At 34.2% G+C, this 15,756-nt stretch overlaps 1 protein-coding gene across 1 annotated transcript; it reads left to right on the forward strand.

The window, feature by feature from the left end:
* Positions 1-1,436: 1,436 nt before the first annotated feature.
* On the forward strand, positions 1,437-10,749 carry INSL6 (insulin like 6). Its single transcript, XM_074361618.1, has 2 exons — positions 1,437-4,040; positions 10,308-10,749. Exons 1-2 carry the CDS (start codon positions 3,758-3,760, stop codon positions 10,667-10,669), a joined length of 645 nt encoding a protein of 214 aa, XP_074217719.1. The 5' UTR covers positions 1,437-3,757; the 3' UTR covers positions 10,670-10,749.
* Positions 10,750-15,756: the final 5,007 nt, after the last annotated feature.

Below are 15,756 nucleotides of genomic sequence, written 5' to 3' on the forward strand. Positions count from 1 at the left end.
CACTTTCGCCACACACAGTAACTCAAAGAAAATTTTAAAAATAGGTAGCTTAGTAAACCATCATGATTTCCATTAGTGAGAATGGATATGTCTGCTTTTGAAATTTGTATCTGATAAATTATAACCTGTCACCCACTCTTTTTTCCCACCTAATGCCCAAACAGTCTTTCACTACTTAATGTCAAGTGAATTATTTTACTAGCAAAAAATAACTTACACAGCACCTAACAAAAGGTATATAAAAAGCACCAAAATGTTTTTGTTGATATTAAGTCTTAGACTGAATATACAAAGAGTCACAACACTTGAGCTTTTCTGATAAATTTGAAAATTTTTGCGACTTATTGAACTATTACAAAAAATCAAAAGGGACCCTAAATCAATTTAATTTAGTTGGGGCCATATAAACGCAACTATTTTTCAAACTAGGATTCTTATCTTAATTCTACTGTCTAAACCACTAATAAATAAATTATATTTTTAAAGGAGAATATACATATATGGAGAGAGAGAGAGAAGAGAATAAACAATTCACTGTAATACATCACAGAAAAACTGGTTTAGCAGTGGAACATAGTTCATGTTTGCTATTTTAGAATTGACAAACCATTTCTGAAACAAAATAACTGTGAAATGATATGAAACCTTAGCACAGTAAATTAACAAATGTATCACCTTAGTATTTAGCTACTTCCTTTGACTTCCATAATTACACACCATTTTATATTACAGAATGTAACTCTGACTATATATTTACCATTATCAGTGAGTTCCTGGGACACCAGGAATGGGTTTTGTGCATTATGGGAATCTCATGAGGACAAAAGAGAGGGGGAAAAGGGAGGATAAATTATTTGAAAATGCAATGGCCGAACTTCCTAATTTAGATGAAATACAACAATAAATAATCCAAGAAGCGCAACAAACTATAAGTTGGATAAATACAAAGGAAACCAAACAGACACATTAGAATCAAAGCAAAAAACAAAAGACAAAGGCAAGGAAAGAATGTTGAGAGAAGGAAGAGAAAAGCTATTCATCATATACAAAGGCTCCCCAATTACGTTATCAGCTGATTTGTGAGTGACAACCTTGGAGTCCAGAAGGTAGTGGGATGACAAAGTTAAAGTGCTGAAAGATAAAAACTGTCAACCAAGAATTCTATACCTGGAAAACTGTCCTTCAAAAGTAAAAGGAAAAATAAAACTCAGATAAGCCAAAGTTGAGAGAGTTCATTACCACCACATCTGCCCTAAAATAAATGCTAAAGGGAGTCCTTTGGGTTGACATAAAAGTTACATAATATTTTCTGAATGTTTGTGTGCCCCTCAAAATTGGTATGTTGAAATCTTAATGTCCTATGTGATAATATTAGGAGGAAAAGGCTTTGGTAGGTGGTTAGATTAATGTTTTTATAAAAGAGATCCCTAGAGCTTTCCACTATATGAGGACGCACTGAGAAGTTGATAGTCTGAAACTCAGAAGACAGGCTTGACCAGAACCCAACCATGCTGGCCTCCTGATCTCAGACTTGTGACCTTTGAAACTGTGAGAAAGAAATGTCTGCTGCTTGTAAGCCACCCAGTATATGACATTTTGTTATAGCAGACTGAACAGACAGAGACTCTGTACCCGTATCACACAAAATAGACCTCTAGTCAAAAGCTGTTAAAAGTGACAATGAGAACATTATATACTTAGTAAAAGGCTTATTCATTAAGAATATATTATTTATTATAATTACATTAAATTATTACTGAAGAACTTAATACGTGCCAGTCAGTATTCAAGGCAAAGGTAACAAAGTAAACAAAATAAACAAAATTCCCTGCCTGCTTGAAGTTTACATTTTGGTAGGTGGAAACAAAACATATAGAGAAGTAAAATATATAGTATGTTAGTCTGTAATGTATGGTATGAAGAAGTACAAAGCAGAGCAAGGTTGTAGAGACCACAAAGAGAAAGGGAATAGAAATTTGCTGACATTTGACCTATATTGCTTGAGAGGTTTGTGGTTTTTTTGCTTTTAAAAAAAATCTTCCTCTACATATAAGACATATTTTCCTTTCTCACCGGGTTTCTCAGATAAAGCTCTGCGCAACACTCATGGTCACTATAGTATGTACATTAGTCGTTTTTCAAGGAAGCTGATGAAATTGTGCTATTCAAACTGCATCATTCTTTTAAAAAGTCTGACTGCCAGTTAATTTAACAGCAAGCATGGATGTCAGTGGGAAGCAGAGCAAAGCTAAGGAACAGGAAATGGAGAAAAAGACATAGAGGCAGAAAGGAGAAGGAGTAAAATAACGTTGTAAAGGGAAGAGGTGAGACTAGCACTGGTAACTATTTGCATCTCTCTGAGGCTTTGCCATCCTGAAGTTGACTACTTTTGAGACGGCCGCTGACTGCCTCCTTGTGGCTGGCAGGACATCCTTCAGTGCTAACATACTTAATACAATTTTATTTAAAATGACAAAGCAACCTGTACCGACTGCGCTGTACTTCCCTACCCTTTTCCTCCTAAGTAAGCAAAATGCTGTGTTTTATTCCTAGAAGGCAAATCCTCTACAGGTCCCTGCTACAACCTCAACTAAAACTGTAGCCAGAATAGACCTGAAAGGGGAGCTGTCAATACCCTGCCATGCATCAGTTGCTCCATGCAGGAAGAGACCCATGCATACATCTCCAAGAATGTGCCTCTATTTATAATTCAGCAAGAAGAAACCTTTTCTCCGGCCCACATATCCCAGCCAATCGGAGACTGAGCAGCCCAGCCAATGGAAAGACTCCATACTTGGGACTCGCAGCTTCCTCAGTGTGGTGTTTAGTTATCAAACCCTTTCCCAACTTCCCCACCTTTTCCCTATAAGAGACCTGCCCCTTCCTTGTTCTCTGGAGTTGACTATGGTCTGTCATAGTTCATATATCCTAAATTGCATTCCTCTGGTTATTCCTGAATAAACTCACTTTTTCTGGTAAAATAACTGGCTATTATTAAAGTTGACACGAGTTATAATTTAGCAATGGAAAATCCTCTCTATATAAGCTACGACTGAAAGACCCGGATTATTATCCCAGGTACTCTCTGTTCTGGAAATTGAAGCTAAGGCCCATTTCTCCCCGCAGAACTGGTAGTAACTCCCTGAAGAAGTTTTTAATCTGCCTTTAAAACGCACACTCATATTCTAGCACAGTCATGTTTTAACATTTGATTGGCATCTGTGTCAGGCCCTGAGGTATAATGGGACACAACAATAGGCACAGGTACTGCCTTCGTGAAATTTGGGGATTTGGAGAAAGAAGTCAACAAATAAGCGCACTAATAAATGCGAGCAAACCTACCGAGACAAACCCACGAAGAAAATGAAAGGTTTCTCTGAGGAAGCGACGCTCCATGTAACCAGCAGGCTAAAGAGGCGGGAAATGCTTTCCACTAGAGGGAGGCTTTACCCATTAAATGGGGCCGCATATTTCAGTTGATGAGTCTCCCCAGTGAAGATAGCAAGAAAGACGAATCCATCATTTTAAGAACAAACAGCTTGCTACTGAGGTGATCAGAGAGCCTCGGGAAGCAACGGAAGCGCGGGAAGCCCAGGCGGCGCCTCGGCGCGCCTCATCTTGCTGTTCTCGCGAGGTCGGCACGCTAAGATCAGAAGGTCTCCGGGTGCGCACGCGCGGTGGCTGCGCGGAACCGGGCAGAGGGCGGTTAGGGCGCAGGGCGGCCCTGGCTTGGCGGCCCTGGCTTGGGGGCCCAGGGATGCCGCCGCTGCTCAGAATTTGTCTGCTGTGGCTCGGGCTCCTGCTGGTTCGTTTCTCCCGTGAGCTGAACGACATTAGCAGAGCCAGGAAGTTGTGCGGCAGGCACCTGCTAGAAGAAATAGTAAAACTCTGCGGCAATGTTAGTTGGAGCCACTTTGAGGAGGGAAATCCTTTCACACAGCTTCTTCCCCAGGCTATGGAGAAGGTTGAAACTTTCATCCCCGATCGGTTGGAAAGCCCCCAAACCACCTTCCCGGTATGGGGGAGAGGCACAGACACAGGTAAAAATGTTTGCCATTTTAAGAGAACATGCACTTTATTTATAGAGTATTCAGAGTGTAGTATCAGTGAAATTATTGCCCTTTATAGTAATTCAATTGATTTTAGACAAATTTTGCAAAATCAAGATTTGTGAAATTAAGGAAAGGAGTAGACTATCCTCAAGAGAGACCCTAATGTAGATGACTGAAACAAATCAAAACATTGCCTAGCACATTATAAACACTTCTTTTTCTTTTTCTTTTTTTGAGCTATAGTTGCTGTGGATTGGCCTTCCAATGATATGTTGAGTAAAAGTAGTCAGAGTGGATATCCTTGTCTTGTTCCTGATCTTAGAGGAAATGCTTTTGGCTTTTCACCATTGACTATGATGTCAGCTGTGGGCTTGTCGTATGTGGCCTTATTATGTTGAGGCATGTTTCCTCTATGCCCATTTTCTGAAGAGCTTTTATTGTAAATGGATATTGAATTTTGCAGAAGCTTTTTCTGCATCTATTGAGATGATCATTTAGTTTTTATTCTTAAGTTTGTTAATGTGGTGTATCACATTCATTGATTTGCAGACACTGAAAAATCCTTGCATCCCTAGGCTAAATCCCACTTGATCATGGTTTATGATTATTTTAATGTATTGTTGGACTTCGTTTGCTAATATTTTGTTGAAGATTTTTGCATCTATATTCATCAGTGATACTGGCCTATAATTTCCTTTTTTCATGATAACTGTCTAGTTTTGGTGTCAGGGTGATGATGGCCTCATAGAATGAGTTTGGAAGTGTTCCTTCATCTGCAAGTTTTTGGAATAGTTTCAGAAGGATAGGTGTTAACTCTTCTTTCAATGTTTGGTAGAATTCACCTGTGAAGCCATCTGGTCCTGGACTTTTGTTTGTTTTTTTTTAACTTACTTATTTTTAAATTACTGATTTAATTTCAGTGCTGGTAATTGTTCTGTTCATATTTTCTGTTTCTTCCTAGGTCAGAGAGATTATACTGTTCTAAGAATGTTTTTTTTTTTAGGTTATCTGTTTTATTGGCATAAAGTTGTTAGTAGTAGTCTCTTATGATCTCTTATGATCTTATATTTCTGTGGTGTCATTGTAACTTCTTTTTATTCTTATTTTATTGATTTGAGCCCTTTGGCTTTTTTTCTGATGAATCTGGCTAAAAGTTTATCATTTTGTCTTTTCAAAGAACCAGGTTTTAGTTTCATTGATCCTTTCTGTTGTTTGTTTAGTCTCTATTTCATTTATTTCTGCTCTGATCATTAGGATTTCTTTCCTTCCAGTAACTTTGGGTTTTGTTTGCTCTTCCCCCCCACCCCAATTCCTTTAAAGGTGACTTATTGGAGATTTTTCTTGTTTCCTGAGGTAAGCTTGTATTGCTATAAACTTCCCTCTGAGAACTGCTTTTGCTGTGTCCCATAGATTTTGGATTATTGTGTTTTCATTTTTATTTGTCTCTAGGTTTTTTTTTTTTGAGATCCTTTTTAATTTCTTCAGTGATCCATTGGTTATTTAGCAGTATATTGCTTAGCTTCCACATGCTTGTGTTTTTTGCAGGTTTTTTTTTCCTTATAGTTGATTTCTAGTCTCATAGTGTTGTGGTTGGAAAAGATACTTGATATGATTTCAGTTTTCTTAAATTTAGTGAGGCTTGCTTTATGCCCTATCATGTGAACTATCTTGGAGAATATTCTTTGTGCACTTGAAAAGAACTCTGCTGCTTCAGGATGGAATGCTCTGTAAGTATCAAGTCTATCTGGTCTAATGTGTCATTTAAGACTAGTGTTTTCTTACTGATTTTCTGTCTGGATAATCTGTCCATTGATGTAAGTGGTATGTTAAAGTCCCCTGCTGTTATTGTGTTACTGTTAATTTCTCCTTTTATGTCTGTTAAAATTTGCCTTATATATTTAGGTGCTCCTATATTGGGTGCATCTTTGGGTTGATCCCTAGATCATTATGTACTATCCTTTGTCTCTTGTAACAGTCTTTATTTTATAGTCTGTTTTGTCTGATATTATTAAGTATAGCTACTTTGGCTTTCTTTTGATTTACATTTGCATGGAGTACATTTTCTGTCCCCTTTCTTTCAGTCTATGGTGTCTTTAGATCTGAAATGATTTTCTTATAGGCCATATATATGGGTCTTGTTTTTGTATCCATTCAGCCGTGCTTTCTCTTTTGATTGGAGCCTTTAGGCCTTTTACATTTAAGGTAATCATCAATTTGTATATTCTTATTACCATTTTACTAATTATTTGGGTGTTGTTTTTGTAGGCCTTTCCCCCCTCCTTTTCTTCTTTTGCTCTCTTCTGTTATGATTTGATGACTATCTTCAATGTTATGTTTGGATTCCTTTTTCTTTTTTGTATATATATGTTACAGATTTTTTTGTTTGTGGTTACCGTGAGGTTTTTATATAGCAATCTATCTATGTATATATATATGTGTGTGTGTGTGTGTGTGTGTGTGTATGTATATATATATATATATATATATATATATATATATATACACATAATTGTTCTAATTTGCTGACCTCTTAATTTCAAATGCATTTTAAAAACTCTGCATTTGTATTCTCTTCCCCTCATGGTTACTGTTTTTGATAAAATATTTTACATCTAATTGTTTTGTGTATCCCTTAACTGCTTATTGTGGATATAGATGATTTTACTACTTTTGCCTTTTAATCTTCCTACTACTAGCTTTGTCAATGGATGATTCCCTACCTTTACTGTATGTTTCCCTTTACTGGTGAGCTTTTTTACTTCATGATTTTGTTTCTAGTTGTGGCCATTTCTTTCTCAACTGGAGAAGTTCCTTTAATGTTTGTTGTAGAGCTGGTTTGATGGTACTGAACTTTTTAGCTTTTGCTTGTCTGTAAAGCTTTTGATCTCTCCATCAAATCTGAATGAGAGCCTTGCTGAGTAGAGTATCCTTGGTTTTAGGTTTTTCTCTTTTATCACTTTAAATATATTGTGCCACTCCCTTCTGGCCTTCAGAATTTGTGCTGAATGATTAGCTGATGGCCTTATGGGAATTCCCTTGTATGTTATTTATTGCCTTTCCCTTGTTGCTTTTAATATTCTCTCTTTCTCTTCAAATTTTGCCATTTTAATTACAATATGCTTGGTGTGTTACTCTTTGGATTAATCCTGCATGGAACTGTCTGTGCTTCCTGGACTTGGTTGACTGTTTCCTTTCCCAGGTTAGGAAAGTTTTCAGCTATTATATCTTCAAATATGTTCTCAGCTCCTTTCTCTCTCCTCTTTCTGGGACCCCTATAATGTGATTACTGCACTTGATGTTGTCCCAGGGATCTTTTAAGCTGTGCTTCTATTTCTTTTCATTCTTTTTTCTTTTTTTCTGTTCATCATCAGTGATTTCCATTAGTCTGCCATCCAGCTCACTGATCTGTTCCTCTGTATCATTTAGTGTACTGTTGACTGTTTCTAGTGCGTTGTTTAAATGTCTAGTGTGTTTTTCACTTCAGTTATTGTATTTTTCATCTCTGTCCTTTAAAAAATTCATTGTTCTTATCTAGTTTGGGAATAAAGATTATAGTAATTTCATAAAATGAGCTGGGTATCTTTTGCACTTTTCCTCTTTCTCTGGAACAACTCGTATATGATTAGAATTTACTGCTCTTGAAAAGTAGGTAGAACCTACCTCTAAAATCATCTATGTCTGTCTTTTTTGGGAGTTAATGACTCTTATATGTTTAATTTCTTTGAATATTGTTGATATGTTTAAGTTTTCTGTGTCTTAAATGTGCCAGTTAAGACATCTTGTAATTTTTTAGGAATTCAACCATTTCATCTTGATTTTTAAATATATAAGCATTCATAGTATTCATTTATAAAAATGACCTCAATTATACTTGTATATGGTTCTTTTCCTAGTGTATTTTGTTCATTTTCATCTTTCTTTTTTCTTGATTAGTCTGGCTAGAGTTCTATTTTATTAATCCTTCAAAAGAACCAACTTTTGTTTTTCTAAACCTTTATATTGTTTTTGTTCTATATGTCATTGATTCCTTTCCTTCTTACTTCTCTGGATTATCGCTGTTGCTTTTTTTTTTTTCAGTTGACTGATTTGGGTATTCATTTTTAACCTTTCTTGTTTCCCAATGAGTACAGCTTGTTTCCCTTTAAATTCCCTCCCCAATTTGACATGTACTTTTCACTATTTCCTAGTTGCCTTCATTCGTAAAAAAATTTCCTTCTTATTGCCTGCATTTTTTTTTTTTTTTTTTTTTTTTGCTTTATGTGACAGAACATGACACGTCTCATCCAGGAAGTCCTTTCTTCAACCTTCCTAGACAATCGAATTCACTTTTTCCCTTCAGTGTACTCTGTTAATTGTGATACATTTTAATTGATCATATATTTACCTGTCTTAGATGACATTATTTGCTACTGTTTATTTAATAATCTATCCTAAAGTTTTAATATTTCACATTTCAGCTTAGGCATTTATTAAAACGCAATGTTATTACAGAGTGTTCTAGGACTGTAACTGCAAGAGACAGAGGTTCAACTAAATACACTGAAAAAGAAACAGGGATAGTTATTATAAAAACAAGATCTGTAAATGGACCTGGAAAGACTGTGAAAAGCTTAAGGAATCACATCAGTTCTAAAAATCGTATTGCCTCTCTCTCCCTCTGAATGTTTTCTTTTCTAATATATTTCTTTTATAACTTCAGTTTGTCATTACAGGATTCATAGTGTCCTTTCAGTTTTGGTTCTAACTCATGTTGTTTTTATTACTTCTTAATTCTAATTTCAAAGAGGGTAAATCTCATTGAACCAACTTATTTTTCACATGGCATGGATTTCTGGCCACTGTAGTAGATAGGTTTGCCTAGGGTCAGGTGCCAACCTTCTGTCTGTTCAACTGTGGATATAGGGTGGAGTCCTGTGTTTCAGAACATGGCTGCCTAAGGGCTAACTCTACAGCAGTGGCTAGAGGCAAATATACCCCAAAAGGGACTGTAGATGGGCAAAGGCAATGATGCAACTTCAACAAGCCTCCAAATAATTACCTTCTGGTGTTATTTTAACTTCCTATCAGTAATACTGAGTAAGAGCAATGTAACAGAAACAATCAGTTCATTGAGTGTATCACCACCTCTCCATTTCTTTATATTTCAGCAAAAATCAAAACGGTGTCTACTAACCACTTATTTTTAAAATGTTCATAAAAAGACAACCCAATTAAAAATGGGCAAAGGATTTGAACAGACATTTCTACAAGGAGGATATAGAATAATCACATAAAAAATGTTCAACATCATTAGTCTTGAAGTCAGTCATGCAAGTCAAAACCACATGGGATACCACTTCAAATCCATTAGAATGACAATATTCAATAAATGGAAAATATCAAGTGTTGGTGAAGATGTGGACCAGTTGGAACCCTAGTATATCAGTGGTGAGACTGTAAAATGGTGCAGCCACTGTGGAAAACAATTTGGTGGTTCCTAAAAAAGTTAAACAAATTTACCATATGATCCAGCAGTTCTACTCCTAGATAGAACTACCCAAGAGAATTGAAAGTATGTTCACATAGTAGTGCTATTCATAATAACCAGAAAGGGGATATATCCCAAATGTCCACCAAGTGATAAATAGGTAAACAAAATGTGATATATCCATACAATGGAAAATTATTCAGCCATAAAATGAATAAAGTACTGGTAGATGCTACAACATGGTTGATCCTTGAAAACATTATGCTAAGTGTAAGAAACCATACACAAATGGCCACATATGGTATGATTTAGGCAAATTCATAGAAATAGAAAGTATATTAGTAGTTGTCAGAGCTGGAGGAAAAGGGAAATGAGAGTGAGTGCTAATGGTTGGCAGTTTCTTTTTATTTTTTTTTGAAATTTTGGATGCCTGGGTGGCAGTTTCTTTTGACAGTGATAGAAATGTTCTGGAATTAGGTAGTGGTGATGTTTGTACACCTTGTGAGTATATTTACTGTACACTTTAAAATGCTGAGTTTTATGGCATGTGAATGATATCTCAAAAAATATTTTTTGCATAAAAATGTGCAAAGATTTTTCTGCCTTTTTATAGAAAAATACTACCTACAGCTATTTTAAAAATATATATATTGCTTTTGAATAACCACTTTACTAGTTAAAATGTGATTGTGTTTTTAAAATTTGTGGACTTTAGTATACAGTATTATGATTAAATTTTCAGCTAAAGGAAGATTTTAATAAAGTAGGATTTTTTTTTCTCTCAACAGTCTCTACTTCTGCCTCTCAGGAAGAAGCAATAAACAATTTGAAGATGCAGTCGCTGGCCGAGTATCAGTACAGAAAGGCCAACTTGCCTTTTAAGACAAGACAGGAGGTATTTTCCTCGTCAGAAGATATCAATTCATATATTCGTGAGATTGTAGATTTTCAGAAGAAAAGTAAAAACAAAATTAAAACCGTAAGCCATTTGTTTTGGGGGAATCATCCCCAAAGAAAACGCAGAGGATACTCAGAAAAATGTTGTCTGAAAGGATGTACAAAAGAAGAACTTAATATTGCATGCCTTCCATATATTGATTATACAAACTTAAAGAAAGAAGCATTGGCATTTGTGACTGAGATATACTAACCATCATAGGAATTATACTAACTTAATAAAAGCTTAATATATTTTACTTTTTATTTTATTTTTTGGTAATTGTCCTTGTAGGTTCTCAGCTGTGAACAATACCTGAATGTACTTTGTAAGGACTTGACAGTACTTTATGGTGGTAATAAGAATCTTAATATTTTCTTTGGTACCCTATTTTTCATGTATTTTCATATTTGAAGATGTTACTGGAGGTAAGAATTACCTGCTTATTCTTGTTATGATTGAAACTCTCTTAAATTTAAATGGATTGTGGAATGATCTGCATTCCATGTGTGACATACAGACTGGTGCCCATGACTTTTTAGGCTCACTGCAGTATGCCAATACATGTGTCCCACCAACTTAAAAATAACCAACTACCACTCCTTGTAGAAGCGCTTATACTGTCATAGTAGGTACACTTTTAAATCTTTGTGTTTTATTATAGTAACTGATAAGTAATTTTTTCAGTTTCTATTGACAACTTAAAGAGAGTTCAGTGACTGTCTTTACGTTGTAAAATCTCTCCAGGATACCCTGTCTTTGCTTTGAAGGTACTGATACAGTGTGAAACTATTCTGGTTTGGTCAGAATAGAGTGCTGACCAAGTTAGCAGTGTTAGCATCATCTGGGAACTTGTTAGAAATGCAGTGCCAGTCTTGTCTGCCTGCCAAGTGTTTAGGTTTTGATAACCTTAACTTACTTAACTTTGTTTAGGCGTGGTAGCTGCTTCCTAAAGTTTTTTTCTGTTACCTTTTTCCTTTTCAGCCTTCTAATACAAGTCAAACTATATTAAATCTTCCATTAAAATACCTGACATGGTTTATTTTCTTAAATGGGCTTGAATGATAAAGCCCCTGACAGTGGTTCAGAAAGTGGTTTTGAATTGGTTTAGGGCAAGGATGGTAGCTTAAGGGTTTTATCTTAAATGGAACCTCCAGATGCTTAGCAGTGGCAGATAACCACTCTCACTACAGGTATGTCTTTCCTTTTCTAGAATTTATATAAATGGAGTTATACAGTACATACTCACATGTCTAGCTAATTTCTCTTAGCATGAGGTTTTTGAAATACATCAGTGTTGTTGCATAAATCAGTAAATTTTTTCCTTTTGATTTTTGCATAGCATTTCATTGTATTTGGAATAAAGCTGCTATGAATGTTCATGTACAGGTTTTAGTGTGGACATGTTTTTATTTCTCTTAGGTAAATATGCAGGAGTGGCAATTCTGTGGCATATGGTAAGTATAAATTTAACTTTGTAAAAAACCAGATCGTTTTCCAAAGTGAGCTCCAGTTGCTCCGTTTCACCAACACAATATTATCATTTTTTTTTTTTTAATTTTAGCTATCCTAATGTGAGTGTTGTGCTATCTCGCTGTGGTTTTAATTTGCATTTTCCTGATGACTGATGATATTGAGCTTCTTTTCATATGCTTATTGGACAGTCATTGAAGATTTTGTAGAAATCTTTGGCCTGTTTTTTAAAGAATTATAAGAGCTCTTCATAAATTCTTGATACAAGTCCTCTGTCAGGTATGAAGATGCAATATGCAAATATTTTCTCTCATTCTGTCTTGCTTTATCATTTCCTTAAGAGACTGTTTAAAAGAGAAGTTTTTAATTTTGGTGAAGTTCACATTATCAATTTTCTCTTATAGTTGGTGATACTTTGCATTTTATGTCTAACAAATCTTTGCTTTTTCCAAGTTAAGGTATTCTCCCAAGTTTTCTTCTAAAAGCGTTATAATTTTATTACAACATTTATGTTAGGTCTGTGATTCATTTGAGTTCATTTTTGTGTATGGTGAAAATAGAGGCCAGTTTTTTCCCCCCAAATGGCTAACCAGTAGTTCCATTACATTTATTGTAGACTGTTATTTTAATCTAGTCATCTTGGCACATCTTAACAAATTCAATTGACATATATATAAGTGGGTTTATTACTGACACTCTGTTCTGTTCTATTAATCTATACATCGGTCTTTATGACAGTATCACACTGTCTTGATTACTATAGCCATACATATTGTCTTGAAATCAGGTACTGTAAGTCCTTCAACCTTTGTCTTCTTTTAAAAATTGTATTGTCTATTTTTGGTCCTTTATTTCCATATAAATTTTAGAACCAGCTTAAGTTTTACCAAATTCTACTGAGATTATGACTGATACTACATCGAATCTACAGATCAATTTGGAGAGAAGTGAGTGTTCTGATGCATGAATATGGTATCTTTTCCATTTTCTGGTCTTAATTTCAGCGTTTTATAGTTTTCAGTGTACAGTTCTTATAAATATCTTGCTAAATGTGTATTTTATTTTTGTTAAGCAGTTTTTAAAATTTTATTTTCTAATTGTTGTTATTATATATAAATAGTAAATTTTCATATTTAGGCCATGTTCCCTACAATTGTAAATTCACTTATTAGGTCTAGTAGCTTTTTTTTTTTCTTTCTGTAGATTGCTTCAAATTTTTTAATGTAAATAGTCGGAACTGTAGATAGAGAAATCTTTTTTTTCCTTCTTTTTCAATATGATGTCTTTTTTTCCCCTTTTGTCTTACTGCATTGCTTAGGCCCTCCAGTACAATGTTGACTAGAGAGTGGATATCCTTGCCTTGTTCCAGTCCCAGAGAGAAAGCATTCATTGTTTCACTATTAAGTATGATTTAGCTTGTTTTTGTAGATGCATTTTATCAAGTTGTAAAAATTCCCTTTTATTCCCAGTTTTCTGAGAGTTTTTGAGTGTTGAATTTTGTTCAGTGCTTTCTCTGCATATGTTCAGATGATTATATGGGTTTTCTCCTTTATTATGTTAATATGGTGAATTTCATTGATTTTTTTGAAGGTTAAACCAACTTTGTGTTCCTCAGATAAGGCTCATCTATTATAAATATAAATATATAAAATTTATGTATTTATATTATATGCAAATATATATTACCCCTGGGTATTTGCTGCTAGTTAAGGGGGGTTTTTATCAGTGCTCATAAGGAATATTGGTGTATAGTCTTTTCTTATGTCTTTGTCTGGTTCTAGTATTAAACTAATGGGGGCCTCATAAAGAAAGTTGGAAAGTGTTGCCTCTTTATTTTCATAGATAATCTGTGTAGGATTGTTATTTCTTAATTGTTTAACAGAATTTGTGAGTGAAGTTATTTTGGCTTCAAGTTTTTAATTATAAATTCAATTTTAAAATATAGTTCTGTTTAAATTTTTTATGTCTTCTTGAGTCTATTTTGGCACTTCTTTTCTTGAAATAAATTAGTTCACTGTGTTTAAGTTCTTAGTCATATTTATTGGCATAAATATGATATTTCCCTCATTATCCTTTAAATGTAAGTTCTATGTGATAACACCTCTTTTATTACTGATTTTGGTAATTTGTCTTTTTCTCTTGATAATTATCTGAGATTTATCAATTTAATTGGTATTTTCAAAGTATCAGCTTTTGCCTTCATTGGTTTTCTCTACTGATTTTCTTTTTTCTATTTTGCTATACTTCTAGGTTTATTATTTCCTCCTCTTTACTTGAGTTTTATTTCCTTTTTGTTTTCTAGTTTCTGAAGGTACTTATTTTAGACTTTTCTTCCTTTTCAACAGAAGAATCTAAAGCTATAAATTTTACTCTAATCACAGCTTCAACTGTTTATGTAGTTCATTTTTATTCATTACCTTCAAAGAAAACATTTTCTGTTCTCTCTGGTAATTTTTCTTTGACCCATAGGTTGTTTTTAAATTCCCTGTGTTTCACAGCATTTACCAGGTAGCTTTCTTCTATTCATTTGTAATTGAATGATGTTGTTGACAGAATGCTATTTTAGTCTTTTAAAATTTATTGAGCATGTTATATGATCCACTATATGCTTCATTGTGATGATTATTCCATGTGTCCTTGATAAGATAACAGTATATTCTGCTGTTGTTTAGTGGAGTATTCTATACATGTTAACTAGTTTAAATTGTGTTGTGTTCAGTGTTCTGTGAGTCTTTACTGATTGATCTGTCTTGTTCTGTCAGACAAAAGTGCTGAAATGTCTGTAATCGTGCATTTGTCTACTTGTCCTTGTAGGTCATTTATTTATGCTTCATATACATAAAAATTGTTACTAGGTGTATGTTGTGTCATCTAATGAATTGTTAGAATATTATATTTCCCTTTATCACTGGTAATATTCCTGATATTAATATAGCCACTCCAACTTTGGTTAGTATTTCCATCGTATATAATTTTTCTACCCTTTTATTCTAACATATTTCATCTTTATATTTAAAATTAACTCCTTGTAAACAGCATTAGTTGGTTCTTGCTTTTTCATTGAGTTTGACAGTATATGCCTTTTATTTGGAATGTTTATGTTATTGATTAGTATAATTATCAGTATGTTCTGGGTTTAAATCTACACTTCTGCTACTTTTTATGTCTCATGTGATCTCTGTTCCTTTTTCTCGAATTCTATTGGGTTGAAATTTTTTTAAATCCTATTTTCTTTCTTCTGTTGGTTACTTACCTATGTATCTTGTTTTTAATGTATATATTCTTTTATTGAAGTTTAGTCAGTTTACAATGTGTCAATTTCTGGTGTACAGCACAATGCCTCAGTCATATAGGAACATATATTCATTTTCATATTCTTTTTCACCATAAGTTACTACAAGTTATTGAATATAGTTCCCTATGCTATACAGTATAAACTTGTTTACCTACTTTATATATAGTAGTTAGTATCTGCATATCTTGAACTCCCAATTTATCCCTTCCCACCCTTTCCCCCATTGGTAATCATAAGTTTGTTTTCTATGTCTGTGAGTCTCTTTCTGTTTTGTAAATAAGTTTGTCTTTTTTTTTTTTTTTTTTAAGATTCCCCGTATAAGTGATACCATATGGTATTTTTCTTTCTCTTTCTGGCTTTCTTCACTTAGAATGACATTCTCCAGGTCCATCCATATTGCTGCAAATTTTCTTGTTTTATATAGCTGAGTAGTGTTCCATTATATAAATATACAACAGCTTCTTTATTTTAATTGTAAATTTTGATATTTAGTGACAGCTGTAGGGTTTACAGTATGCTTGCTTCTTTATTT

The sequence above is a fragment of the Camelus bactrianus genome, chromosome 4 (genome assembly GCF_048773025.1).
Source record: "Camelus bactrianus isolate YW-2024 breed Bactrian camel chromosome 4, ASM4877302v1, whole genome shotgun sequence".
In the NCBI taxonomy this organism is placed as follows: Eukaryota; Metazoa; Chordata; class Mammalia; order Artiodactyla; family Camelidae; genus Camelus; species Camelus bactrianus.